The following is a 22,050-nucleotide window of genomic DNA, read 5'->3' as shown; positions in this document are numbered from 1 at the left end:
CAGAACCTGAGCCCTTCCCAGAAAGGCTCAGCCAGGAAAAACTGTTTGAAATGAGAAAAATTTTCACATGAAATCTCTGCAGAACACTTGAGTTTGGGAATAAATATGATATTAGACTTTGGAAAGGGTGTTAAAACGCAAATATAAATTATTTTTAGATCCAAAGACAATTAAGGAGGTTTGAAAAACAGAGTGGGGTAGTTCTGTTGTTCTGTTTTCCAGCTCTGTGGGATTTTGGGGGGGGGAACAAGGAATTGCCTTTTTTTCTTTTTCCTATTTCTTTAAGCAGTTGCACACTCTCAGAGCAGCCAGACCAGCCTGAAGCACAAACTGCTTTTATTTCCCATCACAAGCTGAGGAGGGGGCAGGTTTGAACCCTGAGCTGCAGGAAAAACCTCAAGAGAAAAGCACCTGGAAGGGCAGGAGGAGGAGGAGGAGGAAGGCAGAAAATGACATTTCCTGCCATCAGCAGCACAAGCTTGGCTCTCAGAAACCTGAAAACAGAGCCCTGCAGAGCTGAGAGCATCAAATCTGGGATCACAGAACCACATTTTGGGGCAGGCTGGGAGAGTTGGGAATGTTCATCTGGAGAGGAGAAGGCTCCAGGCAGAGCTCAGAGCCCCTGGCAGGGCCTGAAGGGGCTCCAGGAGAGCTGCAGAGGGACTGGGGACAAGGGATGGAGGGACAGGAGCCAGGGAATTGCTTCAAACTAAAATAAGGGGAGATTAGGAGGGAATATTAGGGGGAAATGAGGGTGGGGAGGCTGCCCCTGGATCCCTGGCAGTGCCCAAAGCCAGGTTGGACACTGGGGCCTGGAGCAGCCTGGGATGGTGGGAGGTGTCCCTGCCATGGCAGTGGGTGGCACTGGATGGGATTTAAGGTCCCTTCCAACCCCAAACCATCCCAAGACTCCCCTTACAACCTCCAATTCTGTGACAACTTGTAGAGAGACTGAACTAGAAACGAGTTTCAACACGTTTCAAAATAATGGCCTTGCAAAAAACCAGATATTTTAGAGAATTACAACTGTGAAAGATGCATTCTACTAGGACCACACGGGATAAAAACACAGGTGATTGTTGTTAGAAGTAAGAACAATGTGTAGCAAAGGTTAATAGGCTGAAAAACACTGATAAGGTATTGTAACCAAGAAAAAAGTGAGCTTCTGATAAAACAGCATTGAGTTTTACATCTCTTGTGTCTCACTCTTCATCAAGACTGATAATGGAATAAAATATTTTAAAACACCTCTCGGTTACCCCATCTCTGTAAAAGCTGAGAAAACCAACAACAACCAGAGTTCTAAAGGTCCCCAAAAGCAAATGAGACTTCAGTTAATGAAGGCAGGGAAGTGCATCCGTGGTAATTCCATGCAATACTCTGGATGGCACGGGGAAATCATTTCACACACAAAAAAAGGGATTTTTCAGAGCAATCTGTGACTCTGGGAAAGGCTCCCCATCACAGCTCCTCTGTTTAATACTGCACAGGGCTGTCACTGAAAAACTCCCAGGTTTAGTCCAGAAGATTTGATGCAAACTTACAACAGTAAAGAGCATTAAAAAGTGATGAACCAGAATTGCCATCTCAGCACCCAATTTCACAATTCTTCAGCCCTCATCCGCCTTCAATAAATTAATTCATGCCTTGCACCGTCAGATATTTCAGAAAACTTAAACTAAATTCTTTCACTTACTTTTGTTTTATGGAAGAGTTAAAGACACTGGAATTACATCATGTTGTACTTTAATTTGTTTTTTGTCAATACAGAATTCCAAATCTATAACACGAAGAGTTATTTATCCTTATCCCTACAATCTCAATCCCTAGGAAAGGATTTGCCTTGATTTCTTTACTGCCTTAAGTCTTACACCATATAATCTGCAGCTGGCAGTGCTTCAGACTGAAAGATATCAACATATTTGACTGGTTATACACTTCCATGGTTTATTTATAAAAGAATTTCTAAATAAATCTGAATGGTGGAGATTTAAAGTAGATGAAAACCACTTAATTTTAATTAGTCACACGTATTTTACCACTTCTGGAGGAAATCAGTTTAAGAGATTTACTCTGCAACAAAGGATTTATTTATTTTTGGACAAATGGGTCTTTTTTTCCCCCTGAAAATCCAAAGAATAAAAGAATACAAGTGCTGTAATTAATGGTGTGATAAGAACATGAGTGATTTGCATTATGATAATCACAAAAATCCTCTGAATAACGAGAATTATGTTAAAATAAAAACTGTAGGCAACATAAAAACTACAGCATGTGCGTGTAGTGTATGTGTAAACTCAGCTACTCCTCACATCTAATAGAAATTGGAATAAAAACCTGGCTAATCCATCGCAATAAAGTCATAACTGAGCAGAATTTGCCTTAATTTCCCTTCTAAAATAAAAATTCCATCATTCATTTCCTGCCACCACATCGCTGGACAGGGCATAGCCTTAAATTTCAATTTTGCACAGCTCAAAGGAGCCTTTTGCAGGACCTGCCTTGATTCAAAGTGAGATAACTCAGAGATAGGAACTCACTGCTGGCCCAGCCCAGGCACTCCTGGCACTCTGCAGCCATCAGCCCCAAGACACTTATGATGATCTGCCCACAAATGAGATCTAAAAGGTTAATAGAATATTCAGAGGCTCAGAAATTTAAATTAAAGCTGGTGCTTTGCTCAAATTGACAACTCCCAGCTCTCCAAGCCCAAAACCAAGAAGTGAGGCAAGAAACACAAGCTTATAAAACACCACCAGGCTGAGATGTTTTTCAGTGTAGTGATTTCAGATTCCTGATTTTTTGGTGCTGTAACATTTCCTTAAATTTGATTTCCTTCTTCCTGCAGTGGCAAACAATTTGCAGCATGTGAGAATAAAATCTGCACAAGCTGAAGGCAACTTTGGGGCTGCAAATGTGGCATCTAAAACTGAAAGTTTTATATTAACTTTTCAGTTATAGTTAAAAGTTAACTTTTCTTTTATAAAACTGAAAGTTTTATATTTAGTTAAATAATGAAGGGCTCATACATTTACCAAGGACCTGGCCTGAAACACTTCTCTGGGCAACCTGTAGCAGTGCCTAAATAAATAAATAAATAAATAAATACACAAAAATATACTCCAGAATAATATCAAGGGTGCTGTTGGAGAATTTTTAAAAATTTGTTATCCATTCCTATTATATCAAGCCTAAAATCATGTTATGGGTATATCTCATCAAGAATTTTAGGGATAGGACAAGGAGGTAAGAGTTCAAACAGAAAGAACTGGAATTCAGGTTAGATATGTACAAGAAATTCTTGTCTGTGAGGATGGTGATGTTGTAATAAAACAGCCCCAAACTAAAATTCCATTATTTCATGTTTGCTACCTAACGTAACACACTTAAAACTAAAAAAAAAAAAAAAGTCTAACATCGCACACCTTTCTAGCTCTCCCTCACTTTATTTCACAACACAGCAGGTGACTGACTCTTGAATAAACAGAAGCATTTGTTTGATGCCAGCCTGGTGACCTCCCTTTGTCCAACCACAGCCAGGTGTGACCTGTCCTGCTCCGCCAGAAGGGAAAATCCTGCAGAGGAGTTCAAGGGCGAAGCCTCAGGAAGCTTCAGAGGGACACAGAGCCCGAGCTGAACAGAGATTTCACTCCCTGAGCAGTGAAAATCATCATTTTGCTGGTTCATCCAGCAGCTCCCAGTTGCTCCATTGAAGCAATTTGTAAATTCCAGGTGCAAGTTACATTTGAGTTTCAGTCCCACTGGCACAGGTGGGATTTTCCTTCCAGAGCAGCCCAACCTGTGAGCCTCAGTGTTGGCTCCACTGCTGGATCCCAGAGGCAGCAATAGATGTTTCTTCTCTGCTGCAAACATGGAATTGCCTCTGATTTACCAAGACTGCCTCAAGTATTCCAGCAACAGCCTAAAAGTGTTTTTCCCTGAACTGTTTTTGATCATTTCACACTATGAATCCAGCAACGAGGAATGAGAGGCTGCTCTGTGGGGCTGGTTCCAGACAAACACAGAAGGAACTCCACAAAAAGTGATAAATGTGCTCCAAGTCATCAACTGCAAATCATCCCAAAACACAGAATCACAAAATGTTTGGGTTGGGAGGGAAATTCAAAATAATTTTGTTCCACCTCCTGCCATGTTAGGGACACATTTCTCTATCCCAGGTTGCTCCAAGCCCCTGTCCAGCCTGGCTTTGGACATTTCCAGGGATCCAGGGGCAGCCACAGCTGCTCTGGCAATCCCAGCCCAGCCAGGAATTCCCAATTCCCAATCTCCCACCCATCCCTGCCCTCTGGCACTGGCAGCCATTCCCTGGCTCCTGTCCCTCCATCCCTGTCCCCAGTCCCTCTGCAGCTCTCCTGGAGCCCCTTCAGGCCCTGCCAGGGGCTCTGAGCTCTCCCTGGATTTTCTCCTCTCCAGGGGAACATTCCCAGCTCTCTCCTAGCCTGGCTCCAGGACATAATTTTATCAGGAAGGATTTTCCTGCTTTAAGGTAACAGTTTAATTACCATACCCACAATTGTTCTTTCCACAGACCTGATCCTGATGGTCCAAGGCAAAATCCCAAAGCTCACTTTACAGGCCATATCAAGCAGGAAGAACTCATCAAAAAATAAAAAAAAAAAACAAAAAACAACCTTAGACTATCAAAACATGAAATGGGCTGCAGTTTTAAAGTTAGAATTTTATTTTTATTGAATTCTTATCCATTAAAGCAGTTCACTAAACTTCAATCCTAGTGCTCTGAAGCACTTCCACCAGTGGCATTTGCTGCTGGAACCACTGAGTTTGTCCTTTATCAGCTCTTTACCCCCCAAGGACACCTGCATTTTTTAAAAAAACACAAAAGAACAATTCCTGAGCCACACGACCAACCATGAGCACCTCCCAAAAGTGAGAGTGTGCTCCCAGCCCATCCCAAAATGTCACAGGGCTTTTGCACAATGCCACCCTCACACTCTGAGCGTGCTCTCCTGAAAGCCCTGCTGTGCTCCCCAGCTCTGCCGGCACACACAAACACTTGGAACAAGAGGCTCCTGGAAAATCGTCCAAAATAAAGAGCAAGATTGTTTCAGTGCACACCTCAGACCTGCCACTAATGAGCAAGATGACAGCAAAGGTTATTGTGCCCTTGGATGGCTTCAACTCCTTCCTTCTCCACCACAGGGATTATTTTTCTGTTTCCTCCTGAACTCCCTTCCTTCCTCCATCTTCTCCAAGCCAACTCCAGAATTCCCTACGCCTTCATCCCCATGTTTCAATTTTCCTTCATTTACAACCTCTGTAGGGTTTCCCCTACCAGAAAACCAGCAGGATTTTCACAGAAACCCAGAATGGTTTTGTTTGGGAGGGACCTTGAAGACCCCCCAGCCGTGGCAGGGACACCTTCCACTGTCCCAGGCTGTTCCAAACCCACGCAGCCTGGCCTGGGACGCTGCCAGGGGCAGCCACAGCTTCTCTGGGCAACACTTTTAGTTTCTTTCATTGTAAATTTCACTGTAAATTTCACCACTTGAACCTCGTGTTTATGTGTTTCACTAACCCTGCTATTTACAAAATCTGTGGAGTTTCTGCTCCCCAGCCCCTCACACAGATCCCATCACAGCAGTGACCTTTTCTCAAACCACTCCCTCACCCTCACTGTTTTCAAACTTTCAACCGCTCCTGCTTCTTATTTTAATTTCTTGTTCCTGCTTCTTATTTTAATTTCTTGCTCTTTTGCAGATAATTTTTTCCATCTAGGCCCTCTCCTCACTAACTGGCACAGCTCTCACACATCCCTGTGCTCCTCCAAGCGCTCTGGACAGGGTGTATGGTTTGGTTGGTGCTTTAAGTGTTGTTTTTCCCTAAAAGAGCATCACACACACAAAAAATTCACCTGTCACCGGTCCTTAATTCAACTCTGTCACCTCCCAAATTCAATCCCACCCCATTCCTTTGATCTCAGCTCTGTCCAACCCAAGTTCAGGCCTGAATGAACTCAGAGCAGAACTCCTCATCCTTCTCATGCCACAAACATTTCCTGCTGCCACAGTTACAGCAGTAAGCACAATTTGTAATCCAAATATTCCCTACACCTCTGCCTTCATCCTTGTGGACCAAATCCAGCAGGAAAAGTGCTGGCCCACATCAAAGGACAAGCACAACTTCCCAAGCCATGTCCTTCCTCAGCTACTCTGCTGTAGCTGAGCCATCCACTGGAGAATTATTTTGGTCCCATTTAAAGGAGAAAGACAGATTAATTTTGATGAAATATGGTTAAATGAAATATAAAAGCTGGGCTCAGGGAAGAAACTTGCTCTCAGAGACACTTCCAAGTGCTGCCACCTCAACCCTGGCCTAGTGAAAGAATCCCAAAATTCCCAAGCTCTCTCTGCTGAGAGGCCACAAAAAACCCTGAAAATACACACAAACAAATGTGATTTAATACATGGAACACTGCAAATCTGGAAGTTATTTCATCTAGGTGTGTTAGGTGACAGATCCCAGAGTGGTTTGGGTTGGAAAGAACCTGAAATCCCATCCCTGCCATGGCAGGGACAGCATCCACTGGCCCAGGGTGCCCCAAACCCTGTCCAGGAACACTTCCAGGCCTTTTGGTCAGGAAGGAATTGGCCAAAAATTAAGCTACAAGATGTTTCTGAAATGATGGCACAGTAAAAACAGACACAAAAAAGAACCCAGAAAGATTTTGAGTAGTGAAAGCAACGTTTCACCTTTACAAAGTGAACTGTCACTGTTTTATTTGCCAAATGATTACACACCTAGAGATAAAAAAAAAAGCCATAAAATTTCATTCAGGACTTCAGCCTTCAATCAAAAGGTCCTTTATAGAAAGGAAATTGTTATCAACCAAGTTCAAAGACTGTCCAACACACTAAAACCAACATTTAAGTGTGCCGTAAAATGACAAAATACACTGCTAAAACCAGACTAAACCAAATGAAAGTCACAAACAATGATAAACTCTTGATTTCATTCCCTTAATTTTCATCTTGATCAAGAAGGCAGCTAAAATTGTTTTTTAAAGCAGCCCAATTCCAGTCTGAGCAGAAAGATCTTGATTTTAAGACCCAGTAGTCCATTCTGTATTCACAGGTATTTCCAGATTAAAGCCAGTAAATTATCTCTTATTTCTATACATCTTCACTCAGGGATGGTTCTACTAAACAAATTTGGTTTTAAATACAAAAATTGGCTTTTTACTTAATAGACTTTAGCTACTGTTAGGTAGAAAAATAATATACATTACAAAAACAAACAAAAAAATTTCAACTTTACCAAGCCTTTGTCCTGAAGTGGAATAATTTAAATAAATACACGCAACTTTACAATGTACCCATGAAGAAAAGCCTGGAAAAAGCAAATACCTGACAGGACAAGGGTTGCACGGGACAAACCCACAAGCCAGAAAACAGAATCCAAAAATTCACAGACCATGGATTTAACACACAGGACTTTGAAAACTCCACTGACAAACTCCAGAGCAACATGGTTGTAAAGCAGCCCTCTTCAACTGGGAGGGCTGAAAAGGGCTGGGTAATTTAAGTTTTAAACAGAAGACCCTTGTATAAAATATCACTCTTGTCATCTCCCCAGAAAACAATAAACAGCCCTGCTCCAAATGACTGACTTATGTGAAAGCCTACATTAATAATTTTCATCCTCTTGAACCATTTTTGCTGGTTCTACAGCACTAATTAAATAAATCCCAGAGGTCACAAGGTAAGGATGAAATTCTCAGTAATTAATCTGCTCAAATTGTAACTCAGGCTGATATTCCTGATGTTACCAACGGATCCTGCAGCCAGCTTAAAATGCAGATATGAAAATAAATATTCCAGCACCTGCCAAGCTATAACCAACACTTGCCTGGCACTGTGATGCCCCAGGAATTGCCAGCTGAGGAACCAAGTGCTCAGCGTGGTGGCTGTGTGAGAGTCCAGCACATGCAGGAAAAAGGGCAGAAAAACAAAGAGAAAAGCTTTTGACCTTTGCTCTGAGCTGAACCATGAATCAGCAAAACCAGACAGAAGTTTCTGTGCTCTCCAACAAGCACCTCAGCACATTTTAAGGCAGTTGTACTCATCATACCTCATGCCTGTGTGGTCAGAGAGGAGAATTCTCCTGCCTTACTCACAGCTGGTTTGGCACATCCACATCAGGGCAGCAGCCACCCTTTGGATCCAGAATTACACACATGCTACCAAAGGGGAATAATATGGGAATTATGGCTCCACCAAGGCCTTCAAAGGCACAGATAAGACTGAATCCTGGGATCTGACCTTGCTGTTTTCTCAGATCTGCATGCAGCAGTCAGGAAGAATGGGAGAAAGGCACTCACAGGGAAGAGAGGCAAGGAAATGTGCAGTGAGGAAGTTAAAGCAGAAGGCAGCAGAAGCCCCTTGAAAGACCAAAAGTTGATCTCAGCCTCGCTAAAGGACTGGACCTGCTAATAAGAAAAGACTTGAGCACTGCCCTTAATCAGCTTTCTGAGGGCTAGAAATCATCCCTGTCATCAGTCTGCTCAGGCCCAGCAGTTTATTCCTCCCTGCCTCTGGTGCTAACCTCTGGGAATCTCTCCTTCCCAGCACCAGGAATCGTCTCTGCACAGCCCATGCTGTCATCTGAAACATCTGCTCCTCGGGCTTAATGAGACTGAATCAGCTTCCAAAATGGACAAGGCACGGTGTCAAGAAATTAAACCTTTAAGCTGCTGACGAGTGCAGCCTCTTGCTCCCATTACCAGGAGCAATCCTGCCTCACCTGACAGCTCTGCTCACTCCTTCCCCTCTCTCCCCAGGCACAGTTTCAGCAGATTCCTCCTCCTCCCCTGGCTGTCCTGCATCTTCTCTCCCCAGGAACCATGTGGAGCTGCAGCCAGAGCCAACAGCAAGGGGCTTCAGCGTGGTGACAGAGAGAAGCAGCTCCAGTTTCTGCTCGAGAAGCTGTGCCCAGGCTCCTCTAGCTCAGAACTTGTGTGGGCTGAGACCTCTGCTCGCTGTCTGTCTGCTGGGGTGATGATTTGAAAGACAAACTGTCCCACAAGTGAACTGTATTGTCATTTATGGAGCTCCCCCCTGTAGAGAGGCTGATAAATTAAGAGGGAAAACAACAGAAAGCCCTGGTTTTCATCCCTGACACAGCTCTGCTGTTCCCCTGAGACCCTTACCTGAGTCTCAAAATGAGAGAAACTTCCCTGCCCCTCTGCCAAGCCCATGCCAGGACATGCTCAGCTCCTCTGCAGCTCACTCTGCTCCACCACATCCCCCTTGTCCTTGAGGGAATGCAGCTGGAAAGCAAATCCTCAGCACCAGCAGGTGAGCACAGCTTGTCAGCCTCAGGAAAACAGAGGTTCACTTGTCCAGCAAGACCCTTGAGCCCTTCCCACCAGGGGAAAAGTGCAGGGAAATGGGGTCTCTGCCCCTCTTTCATTTCTGCTCCACAAGGACACACAAATGCAAGGGGAAGGGTGGCACAGGGGGTGCATTCCCACCTCATTTTGAAGCTGAGGAGGTGAAACATACTTCCCTTTATTGGAAGAGTAGGAATTAAGGATTATGTGTGTATGAGATGCCTGTTGCAATTCCTCCAAGAGGAAGGAAGAAAAATCCCACTTCATGCCTCCTCCCAGAGGGCAGGCGAGGAGAAATTAAATATAAAGCACAAGATCATCTTTTCCCTAGTGGAGAGGACAAGGGTCACAGTGGGACAAGCCTTGCTTCCATCATTCCACGCTGAAGATGAGGATCAAAGACACATCTGTGGGGAGGAGGGAGTAGACAAACATCTGATGTTTCCACTCTGCTCCTTCTGAAGGAAAGGTGTGCAGGGAGGGAACTGGGAGAGTGCTGAAGGCAAATACCCACCCTCACTCACCCTCTGCTTGGGAAAAGCAGAGCATGAGAAGGTTCTCTGCCACCTTCCCTCCCACTTTCTTCCACACATGCCAAGAACCGAGCAGATGCCCAGACCTCCCTTTTCCAAGTCTCTGGTGCCAGGTGCATGCCCCAGATCGTGTCCTCCACACGTGTTTGTGTGCTGAGGGGGAGCTGACAAGGGGAAGATGCTCAGTCCCTGTGCTGCTGGAATGGCTGATGTGCTCAGAACACCCTGACTGGGGGTACCGCTCATCCTCGGGCAGGGGGATGGCCCAGAGTCCCCTCTCTCGGGGATGCCCGAGTCTTTTCCCTCACAAGTGTCCCTGAGCCTCGGAAAGGGAATTCCCACTCCCTCCTCGCTCAGGGACCTGCTGGAGATGCGCACCGCGAGTTCTCTCTCCCTGAATGATTTATCCTAAATCCCCTATACAGGAACACACCGGCAGTAAGAGTGACCGGGGCACCAAAGGCCACCCGGTGTCTCACCCGGTGTGTCACCCGGTGTCCCCGCGGCGGGGTCACCCAGCGCAGGCTCCGCGCTCACGGGGGATGCCCAGACTCCCTCCCGGGCACCACGACCACCCTCCCTCCGCCTCGGCACGGCGGCACTCACGGTTCCAATAGACGGGGTAGCTCTCGGCGCTGGCCACGTCCACCTCGTAGAGCCCGCTCCTCACGCACACCGGCTCCACGGCCGCCGGCTCCCCGCCGCCGCCGCTGCCGCCCAGGGCGCGGAAGGCCAGCTCGATGCGCAGCGAGTCGTAGCCGATGAAGGGCTTCCAGGTCTTGCGGTCCTCGCGGTAGAACCAGCGCACCTCCTCGGCGCCCAGCTCCCGCACCACCTCATAGCGGGGCCGGCCGCCGCCCGGCCGCCGCCTCTCGGGCAGCGCGCTGGCCGCCAGCGAGAAGCCGCTGCCGCCGCTGTCGCTGCTGCCCAGCCCCGCGCCCTCGCCCTCGCTGCCCTCGCCGCCCGTGCCCGTCGAGTACCGCAGCGACGCGCCGGACTCGGCCGAGTCGAAGTCTCCGGCGGCGGCCTCGTCGCTGAGGCTGCGCTCCCGCGGCGGCGCCGCCGGCTCGGGGTCGCCCTCGGAGGAGGAGGTGGAGAGCGCGGCGTGGAGCGGCGGCTGCGGGCGGCGGGGCGGGCGGGCGCGGGCAGCCGCCTCCTCCTCCTCCTCCGCCGCTTCCTCTTCCTCGCCGCGGCTCGGCCGCTCGTAGCCGCCGCTGCCGAAGCCGCCGGCTTGGCCGGGCAGGTGCCGAGCGCCCTGCGGCGAGCCGGGCTCGGGGTAATCCATGCCGCAGCGCGCCCTGCCCGGCGGGGCCGCCTGGCCTGGCCTCGCCCCGCCCGCCCCCGCTCCCGCCCCTGCTCCCGCTCCCGCCCCGCTCCTCCCCGCTCCGCTCCCGCTCCGCGCCCCGGCCCGGCCGCGCTGCCGCAGCCGCCGCCGGCTCCGAGCGGGCGGGGGCGGCGCCGCCTCTCGTCACGCGCGGCGCGACGCGGGCGGGGGCGGAGCGGCGGCGGGGCGGGCACGGAACGGAACGGAACGGAACGGGGACACCGAGGGGACAGCGGGAGCTGGGGACAGTGTGCGGGACACTGAGAGCGTGGGGTGAGGTGTGGGACACTGAGAGTGACACGGACAGCGAGGGACACTGAGAGTGTGGGACACGGTGTGGGACACTGAGAGTGTGGGACACGGTGTGGGACACTGAGAGTGACACGGACAGCGAGGGACACTGTGCAGGACACTGAGAGTGTGGGGTGAGGTGTGGGACACTGAGAGTGACACGGACAGCAGGGGACACAGAGCGTGTGGGACATAGTGTGGGACACAGTGTGAGTGTGACAGTGTGATACTGAGTGTGGGACACAGAGAGTGTGTGACACTGAGCGTGTGACACAGACAGTGAGGGGACATTGAGAGTGTGGGACACTGAGCATGTGTGACACGGACAGTGGGTGACAGTGTGGGACATAGTGTGTGACACTGAGAGCATGTGACATGGACAGGGGGTGACACTGAGAGTGTGGGACACACTGTGGGACACTGAGAGCATGTGACACTGTGTGACACAGACAGTGGGTGACACAAAGAGTGTGGGACACTGAGAGCTTGGGATGTAGTGTGGGACAGTGAGCATGTGACACAGCAGGTGACACTGAGAGTGGAACAATGTGAGTGTGACATAGTGTGGGATACTGAGAGTGGGACACTGAGAGCATGTGACACTGAGTGTGTGACATGGACAGCAGGTGACACTGAGAGTGTGGGACACAGTGTGGGACAATGAGTGTGTGACTCAGAGTGTGGGACAATGTGAGTGTGATACAGTGTGTGACAGTGTGACACTGAGTGTGTGACACAGACAGTGGGTGACACTGAGAATGTGAGTGTGACAGTGTGACACTGAGAGCGTGACAGCCTCTGACACTGTGTGTGACACTGAGTCTGTGACATAGCATGTGACACTGAGAATATTGGATGTAGTGTGTGACACTGTGAGTGTGACAGAGACAGCATATGACACTGAGTGTGTGACATAGTGTGTGACACTGTATGTGACAGATACAGGGTGACGTTGAGAGTGTGTGGCACACACAGCAGGTGACACAGTGTGTGTGAGATAACATGTAAAACAGTGTGACAGAGACAGTGTGTGGCACTGAGAGTGTGACAGTGACACTGTGTGACAGCATGTAACAATGAGTGTGACAGAACAGTGTGACACCATGTGACATAGTGTGGGACATTGTGTGTTACAGAGAGACACCATGTGACATAGCGTGTGACATGGTGAGTGTGTGACACTGAGAGTGTGTGACATAGCGAGTGACAGTGTGGCACAGAGTATGACACTGTGTGACACCAACAAACACAATGTGTAACACTGAGCGTGTGACATCTTCAGACACAGAACATCACACCCTGAGTGTAGAACTGTGTGACACCCTCAGACACAGCCTGTGTCCCTGTCCCCGTGTGACATCCTACAGCCTCATGGGGGATTGAGGAGGGAAGCAAGACCCCCCCAAAACTCATCCTGCTGCCTTTTGGGGTTCCTGATACCCCCCCAAAACTCATCCTGCTGCCTTGTGGGGTTCCTGATACCCCCCAAAACTCATCCTGCTGCCTTGTGGGGTTCCTGATACCCCCCAAACTCATCCTGCTGTCACCCTGCACAGGAGCACAGGGCCAACAACCTGGAGTCACCCTGGTGGGAGAGAAACCCCAATGCTCCCCCAGAACTGAAGAAGGTGGGGTTCCCCCGTGCTTGTTTGTGTGTGCGAGAGAGAGAAAGTTGCTTCCACCTGCAATCCACAGCTGGTAATCAGCAGTAGGGGGTGTTGAAACGCTTATCTGTGTGATAAAACACCTGGCAGCCCTAAAGGAGGAGGGAGGGTTCCCAGGATTTAGAGCTGTGTGGGACAGCTCCCCACCCCAACACACACCCCAGAGTGGTGAGGGGCAGCCGTGGATCAGCTCCAGGTGCCCCAGCACCTTTCCCAAGGGCTGAGGGCTGGTGTGGGAAGCAGAAACACGCCCTGGCTTACTGGGGTGGGGTCACCTGTTTATGAGACACCCCCCACTTTTTGCAACATGCCCTGGAGGGAAGAGAGCAGAGTGATACTGCTGTCTTGGGGACATCTGGGTGGGCAGGCAGCTGATAGCTGCACCTCTGTCCCCTCTGGGTGTGCAGTGTCCCCTCGGGGTGTACAGTGTCCCCTCGGGGTGTGCAGTGTCCCCGTGGTATTTTCAGGGACCCCTGACAAGGGACGGAATGATGAACCTGACTCCGTGATATTAGAAGGCAAATTGATTATTTTATGATCTATATTGTATAAAAGAATGTTGTACTAAACAATACTAAAGAATACAGAAAGGATACAGACGCAAGGCTAAAAAGATAATAATGAAAAAGTCATAACTCTCTCTTCAGAGTCCAGCACAGCTTGGCCCCAGTTGGCCACTGAGTCAAAACAATTCAGAGCAGAAACCAACGAAATAATTGGTTTAAAACAATTGTAAACATTCGTACATTTCAACATGTACATGTTTACATTGTACATTTACAATTGTAAACAATTGTAAATTGTTTACAACCTGTTAGTAAACAATGTCCAAATCACATTCCAAAGCAACAAAACACAGGAGAAGCAAATCAGATAATTATTGTTTTCATTTTTCTATGAGAATTCTCAGTTTCCCAGGAGAAAAATCCTGGGCAAAGAGGTTTTTCAGAGAATGTGATAGTGACATGTCCCCACACACACACACACATCACAGCCAGGCCAGGCTGCTGCTCTGTGCCCACGAGCCAGACACACCCCACAGAACCATGGAATCATTTAGGATTGAGTCCCCACCTTGTCACCGAGCCCAGAGCCACGTCCAGTCCTTCCTTGGACATTTCCAGGGATGGGGACTCCATCATCTCCCTGGAGAGACCATCCCAATGCCTGACAAGCCTTTCTGTGAAGAAATTCCTCCTAATATCCAAACTAAAGCTTCTCTGGCACAACTTGTGGCAGTTTCTCCTTGTCCTGTCCCTGTTCCCTGGGTGCAGAGCTGGCTGTGCCCTCCTGGCAGGAGCTGTGCAGAGCCACAAGGGCCCCTGAGCCTCCTTTGCTCCAGGTGAGCCCCTGCCCAGCTCCCTCAGCCTCTCCTGGTGCTCCAGACCCTTCCCCAGCCCTGTTCCCTTCTTTGGACACGCTCCAGCCCCTCAATGTCTTGCTCCAAGAGACCCAGAGCTGTCCCCAGGGCTGGAGGTGCCTCAGCAGTGCCCGCACAGGGGACAGGCACTGTCCTGCCCCTGTGGCCACTCTGTGCCTGGTACCATCCAGGTGCCCTTGCCCTCGTTGCCCACCTGGGCTCACTCAGGCTCATGTTCAAGCAGCATCTCCAGATCCTTTCCCACAGGTCAGTTCTCCAGCCTGGAGCAGTCCATGGGGTTGTTGTGACCAACAGCCTGGCAGGGGCTGTAGCTGAGTGCAGTGATTGAACCCCCAGCCCCACCTTCCCACACCTGCACACCTGTTCTAGGGCATATTCACATTTTCTAGGGCAAGAACAGGGGAAAAGGGGATGGCTGGAATCCACCTCTGCCGGTGAATCACCCTGTGCTGGCTTATGGTGGAAAAGACATAAAAAAAAGACATTAAAAAAGAAACAGTGTGTGTGAGTGTCCTGTACATCCTTGTGCTCCCTCCCCTCAAATCTGTGTGTGTGATTCTCCTGAATTTTCAGCAAAACCCCTCTCACAGCCCCACTGTCAGCTGTGGGGGAAATAAAGCAGGGTACAGAGCGTGTGTTCCCTAATTCCCCCTTCTCCCACACATCCTCACTGTCTCCATCCTCCAGCCTGCAGCGACAAGGGGACTTCTGTGCACTGCATGGTGCTGGGTGTCCCAAAATAGGCTCGTGCTCCACCTCCTACGTTCTCTTTCAGCTGGGGAATCCTGTTAATGGAGTGTGTTAAAACCCAGAGAGAGGCCAGTCTGAGTTCAGGCAGGAAGGGGAGGTGAAGCTTTAAAAAATGTTCACTGCTGGCGTGGTGTTTCCCTGAGTCATTGAAATCCTGCTGAAATGCTGCACACGGATCCTTGGGTGCATCAGCAGCACCTTCCAACCCTAACAGCTCCAAGAACATTGTGAAGAATTCAGCTGAAGGAGCTCTGAGCATGCCTCTTCTACCTTTCCAAATGGAGAAAGAGGGAAAAGAGAGGAGACAAGCAAGGAACAGGCCAGGAGCCAGGGGAGGAGGCTCTGCCAGGCTGTTTGGCCCCATTGTTTTAGCAACTGGGACATGATCTGTTTGTTTAACTTATCTTTTGCATTCCTAATGAGCTGCACGAGGTAACCTCACCCTGAAGCCTTGTCCCAGATTTTTCTCCACAGTGGAGAAGGAGAAGGGAATGTTTCATTATGTTGTGGATTGATTTTAAGACACTGATTGTGGGACTCTCACTTTTTATCCCCATTTCCATCAATGCCAGTGTGATTTCAACATCTTTTCTCCTCTGACAAGTTTTTCACCCTTCATGTCATCCTACTCACATTCTCCTTCCTTTTTCTCCTTGTCTGAGATCAAGGGGAAATTTTCCAAATGGACAAGGGGGCTCTCCAAATGTTCTTTACCTGTCTTATGTATTCTCTCAGATCATGGAATGGTTTGGGTTGGGAGGGAAATTCAAAATAATTTTGTTCCACCTCCTGCCATGGCAGGGACACCTTCCCCTGTCCCAGGCTGCTCCAAGCCCTGCCCAGCCTGGCCTTGGGCACTGCCAGGGGCAGCCACAACTGCTCTGGCAATCCCAGCCCAGCCAGCAATTCCCAGTTCCCAATCTCCCACCCATCCCTGCCCTCTGGCACTGGGAGCCATTCCCTGTGTCCTGTCCCTCCATCCCTTGTCCCCAGCCCCTCTCCAGCTCTCCTGGAGCCCCTTCAGGCCCTGCCAGGGGCTCTGAGCTCTGCCTGGAGCCTTCTCCTCTCCAGGATGAAGAATCATAGACTTGAGCCCCAGATGTTCCTCACAATCATCATCATCACGAAGCTGAACCATAGCACAGAGAGTTGTGATGTGACTTTTCTTCCTTGCAGACCTCTGGGGACACATGGCCTCAAAACCAGTTTATTAAAGGCAAAATTAAGGGAACTCCAGAGTCTGGAGCCCCTCCTGAAGGATTTCTTGTGGCATTCACATTCCCTGGAAAAATCCCTTTGCCCAGGATTTTTCTCCTGGGAAGCTGAGGATCCTCAGAGAAAAGGAAAACAATTCTTATCTCATTTGCTTATCCTGTGTTGTGCTCACATGTGGAATGTGTTTGGGGATTGTTTACCCACAGGTGATTGTTCCAATGGGTTCTGCTGGGAGTTGTTTTCACTCTTTGGCCAATCAGGGCCAAGCTGTGTCAAGACTCTGTAAAGAGTAATGAGTTTTCATTATTATCTTTTTAGCCTTCTGTAAGTATTCTCTCTGTATTCTTTAGTGTAGTATATTATTCATTAATATAATATAGTATTATAAAGTAATAAATCAGCCTTCTGAGAACCTGGAGTCAGGTTCATCATTCCTGCCTGCGTTGGGACGTTCCCTGCAAGTACAATATTTCTGATGGATTTCACTTTGATTTTGGGAGGTCTTGGTTGGGCTGGGCTGGTATGAATGATGTTGGAAGCCCAGACTTCTCTCATTTGAGCTCAAAAATGGATTATTTCCCCATTTTTACTTCTGGCAGCTCTGAGCTTACAGATGTGGAAGAGTTGAAACTTTCTGGCATGACATGGGATTGGGCTCCATCAGCACAGAGTTACATGAAATGAAAAACAAGACCAGAAGTATAAATTTCATTTACCATCAGAAAGGGAAATTTTCCTTTGAGTGGAATAAATCTGGAAGTCTTAAAGCCAAGTTACCTTGATTTTGAAAAGTCATTTATGGAGCATTGTGAATTTCCATAGAGATCCCTTCCAACTCAGGATATTCTATCCTTAGATAAAGAATGGTGGATCCTGGAATCCTTTTATAATGAGACCTTCATAGAAGACTTCAAATAATATTTACATTTACATTTATATTTATATTTATATTTATATATTTAGAATTATAATTATATTTATAGTTATAACATTATAATTATATTTAGTTATTTTTACTTATTTTAATATCTAATCTATATGTCTATTTAATTCTATATTTATAGTCATATTTATAGTAATGGTTATATTTAATAGTATATTTATATTTATAGGAATTTAATTTTATTTTTATTTTTTAGTTTTAGTTTTATTTTTGTTTATCAGTGTTTTCTCTCTGCTGAGTTAACACAGCTGGGAATTTCCTGGGAGGGGTAAGGAGGACCATAAGAAGCTCCTAAGGATCTCCCTTTGTCCAAGAGGAAAAGTAGTGAGAATGTGTGTAACTGAAAGAGTAATGCACTGCAAATCATCTCTCAATATCCACTGATTTTTAATGTTACTTTTTAAAAACATTTGTGCAAGAAATGGACTCCTCCCTGGAGGGATTTAAAACCTCTGTGGATGTGGCACTTGGGGACAGGGGTGGTGGCCTTGGCAGTGCTGGGGGAATGGTTGGACTCTGTGATTCCAGAAGGCTTTTCCAAACTTAATGATTCCATGACTCTGAACTCATTTTACCACATTCTTCTAATTTTCCTCATTGCACCATTTTATTTACAAATAAACTGCTCTGACCAGTGCAATTTTAAGTAGCGAAATATTTACAGTTTGGAAACTCTCTCATGATGGGAGCATCTTTTATATTCCTGCAGTTCCTACACAGAGCACAATGAATGGCACAAGTGCTTGCAAGAGTCCATTAGAAACAGCCTTTACTCATTGATGAATCCTTCATTTCCAAGCCACTTTAAGACCTTTCCATTAGCTATTTTTAAACCATTTGTTATGCACTCACATTGATCTTGTCCATTTTTTCCCCCTCAAATCAGGGTATTGCACAGCCCTGAGCCAACACCACTCCTGATAACAACTGTGCCTGTGATTTTATTAAAGAACAAGATGAAGTTTGTTCTGTGACAGGAACCATTTGCCATGAACACTGCTGATTGCTGCCCCATCACATCCCCACTCTCCTTCTCCTTCTCAGCTGCTAAAAACCATTTCATCACCTCAGGCTGGACGAGCCAGCCTGAAACTTTGTGGACTTACCTGAGTCACGCTCTCCAAATATTGACTCATTGCTGTTTTTCTTCTTAGAAAAGCTCTCCTGGGCTGTTCATAAACTCTCACATTCCCACCTGGTGTGAGAACAGCCATCTGAAGAGCCAGCTCTGCAAATGATGACACACATGTCCTCTAGACTCAAAATGTTCGTTGTGCTTTTGATGTTTTTTTTTTAAAGTTGCTTGGGTAGGAAGCATTTCATCATCATTATATAACAGGGACGTGGCACTCAACTTTGTCCCAAATACAGGCAGGAAATATTTATCCAACACTTCTGCTTTTGTTCTGTTTTGTTTTGTTTCACAGCTATCCAAGTATATTTGGATACAGAGAGAGTATTGGTAACTGGACTCTGCTAAAATATTGTTCATCAAATTAAGCAGAGTTCCAAGAAATCTTTGAGTACAATGTGATAATTTCTGCACAGGGAGCATTAACTGTGTGGCTGGTTTAGAAAGGATGTTGGTCAACTGGTTTAAAAATCCCCTTTGTGAGTATTTTCCTCTGCTGCCAGACATGTGAGGCTTGTCTGTTTACAATTTTTTTTCCTTGAACACCAGCACTATTGGCACTGCTCTTATGCCAAGGTCAAAGTGCCTTTTGTTGGATCTGAAATGTTCTTCCAAAGGCACAGATCCACATTCCTTTACTCCTATTCCAAGCAGCAGCAGAATATCCCCCTTGCTCCAAAAGACAAGGGTTAGGAAGCAAGGAGAGGTCATTCCTGGGATATCAAATCCTGTCTCCCTCAATGCAGCTTTGTTCTATTGTGCAGCCTTTTTCTTCCTTCTTTTTCCCCCTCCATTGTTCCAGGGCAAACAAAGGAAGAAATCAATGATCCCTGACAGAAATATTTGCTTTTTCAGGCTTTGATCTGGAGAAATTCTGGTGTTAAGAGCTCACCTTTGTGCAGGTGAGGCTCATGGAAAGCCAGGCACAGAGAGATTCCTGGCAAAGGAGCTGGAGATGTGCTGCTGCTGTGGGCTCAGCCACCACTCCAGGCTCCTCCTCACCTCATCCTGGATCTCCAGGGTTGTGGATTTTGTCCTTGGAGTAAGGTAACCTGGACAACATGACAAAGTTGTTGGGGTAAGGGAAGAGTTTCTGACTGTGAGCCTGGAAAATAATATTGTGAGAGAGATGTGGGACATGAATTATTGCTCCCTCTTTTTCTAAAAAAAAAATGGCCCTGCATTGTGCCCCTGGAAAGAAGGGGACAAAGATGTGAAAAGTAGAAAAGCTTCAAATGTGGGGCTGCACTCAATCTTCTAGCCAAAACCCCTTGAGCATTTTTGGCTAAGGATTGCTACAGAAAAGTTGGTTGCAAGGCAGGCTCACAGAGGTTAAAATACCTCTCCCATAAATGGGATTGCAATCCAGATGCATGTGGTATTTTCAGGGTCCCCTGTGGCAGGAAGGAAATGATGAATCTGACTCCATCTTCTTAGAAGGCTAATTTATTATTTTATGATATTATATTATATGAAAGAATGCTATACTAAAACTATACTAAAGAATAGAGACAGGATACAGACTGAAGGCTTAACAAGATAATAATGAAAAACCTGTGACCTTGTCGGAATCTTGACACAGCTAGACCATGATTGATCATTAAGTAAAAACAATTCACCTGTTGGATAAACAATCTCCAACCACATTCCAAAGCAGCAAAACACAGGAGAAGCAAATGAGATAATATAGTTTCCTTTTTCTCTGAGGCTTGTCAGCTTCCCAGGAGAAGATATCCTGGCGAAGGGATTTTTCCAGACAATATGACAGTGACAGATGCATGTCTGGGGTCACAGAATGTCACAGAGTCCCAGACTGGTTCAGGTGTGAAGGGACCACTGGAAACCACCTGGCCCAAGCCCCCTGTTCAAGCAGGGCCCCAGAGCCTCTTGGTCAGGATTGTGTCCAGGTGGCTCCTGGATATCTCCAGTGAGGGAGACTTCAAAACCTTTCTGGGCAGCCTGTTCAGTGCTGGGTCACTGCACGGTAAAATTCTTCCTCATATTCAGATGGAATTTTGTGTTCCATTCTCTGGGTGATGCCTCTTGTCCTGCTGTTCAGCACCACCGAGAAGAGCCTGGTCCATCTCTGGTCCCCTCCTTCAGGTTCTTAAAGCCCTTCAAACCCTTTAAACCCTTCATGCCCAGGTACCTCTCCACTTCTGACAGAACATTGAGGTGTCCCATGTCCAGAGATGCCAACTCTGTGGGCAGGGTTAGGTGATGCCATCTCACTCCTAAGCTATGTCCCTTCTTTGCAAACTGCTCTTCCAGGAGAGCTTTGTCACCTGTTCCTGGCCCTGGGACTGGGGAGTTGCCAGTGTTAGAGGGATTGTTATCATTGATTCATTTTCCTTGCTGGAGATGGTGAATAGATGGATGAAAATAATGAAGAAAAGGTGCTCCTGGTGTTTTCAACCAGCTGAAACAGGATGCAGAAATTCCTCAAAGCTTCACTTTCTTCAGGTCTTTCTTTTAGCCAAAGCCCTTAAAATAGAATCTGAGATTAAATTTATTTCTTTGTATTTTGTCTTTCTTTTTGCTATTTTTATTTCCAGAGGAGATACTGAGAGTTTGGGCACAAAGGGGGCAAATAATTAATTTTGTAGGTCCAAGAACAATAAATGAAGGTGACACAGATGCTTTTTAGGGACAAAGGGAGAGGTGTTGTGTAACATTCTAGTCAGTGTTGTCTGTGGACTTGAAGGGATCAAGGCTGCAGTCAAAGGCTCTCTATTTTCACAGTGCCAACCACTAAGCCAGGAGACAAAGCACTGAGATCCTCCAGAGGAAACCATCCCAGAGCTTTGGGAAAATAGGAAGCTGGCTCCTTTCTGAAGATGCTGAAGGAAAGAGTAAGAGGTCACTGTCATTTCCACACATGTTGCTTGTTGGGCATCTGAAAGGACACAACCCACAGAGCAAGAGCTGGAAGCACCACAAGGGGAAATAAAACCCTTTTATTCTGCACAAAACCCTCTGTCTGATGAGTGCCTGAGAAGCCAAGAACAAGACAGGGTTACAAGTCGTGAAAAGCTCCTGCATGCTGAGATTAAAAAAGGAACAAACGAAAATTCCTCCCTCATTCCCTGGGAACGGGGCTGGAATACACAGGGACAGGGTGAGGAGGTTCTGTAGGGGTGTGGGGCTGTGCCAGAGTTCACAGCCATGAGGAAAAATGACATTTTAATGCCCTCAGGGCCAGAGTCACAAGGCCTGGAAGGTCACACACGAATGGTTTGTCTCACAGTACACCCCAAAGTGGTGCTGGAGCTGCAGGACCCTGGGAACACTTGGCACTAAAAGTGACTTTGAGGTCACTGTCAACGTGATCATGTGTGAAATCCTGGCTTTGCTGCCCCTGGTGTGACACTTTCCACTGATTTCAGCAGGGTTAAAAATTCACCTGCTCTCTGGGGTTCATCCTTTCCCTTCCCAAAGGTTTATTAT

At 47.3% G+C, this 22,050-nt stretch overlaps 1 protein-coding gene across 1 annotated transcript in view; it reads right to left on the bottom strand.

The window, feature by feature from the left end:
* DDHD1 (DDHD domain containing 1) overlaps positions 1-11,188 on the bottom strand; it is a 68,566-nt gene extending 57,378 nt beyond the window's left edge. The window contains exon 1 of the mRNA XM_058026010.1: positions 10,510-11,188. Coding sequence (XP_057881993.1) covers positions 10,510-11,188 — 679 coding nt within the window. The remainder of the gene's footprint in view (positions 1-10,509) is intronic.
* Positions 11,189-22,050: the final 10,862 nt, after the last annotated feature.

This window comes from Melospiza georgiana, chromosome 6, assembly GCF_028018845.1.
Source record: "Melospiza georgiana isolate bMelGeo1 chromosome 6, bMelGeo1.pri, whole genome shotgun sequence".
Taxonomy (NCBI): Eukaryota; Metazoa; Chordata; class Aves; order Passeriformes; family Passerellidae; genus Melospiza; species Melospiza georgiana.
This window is presented reverse-complemented; position numbering and strand designations above follow the sequence as displayed.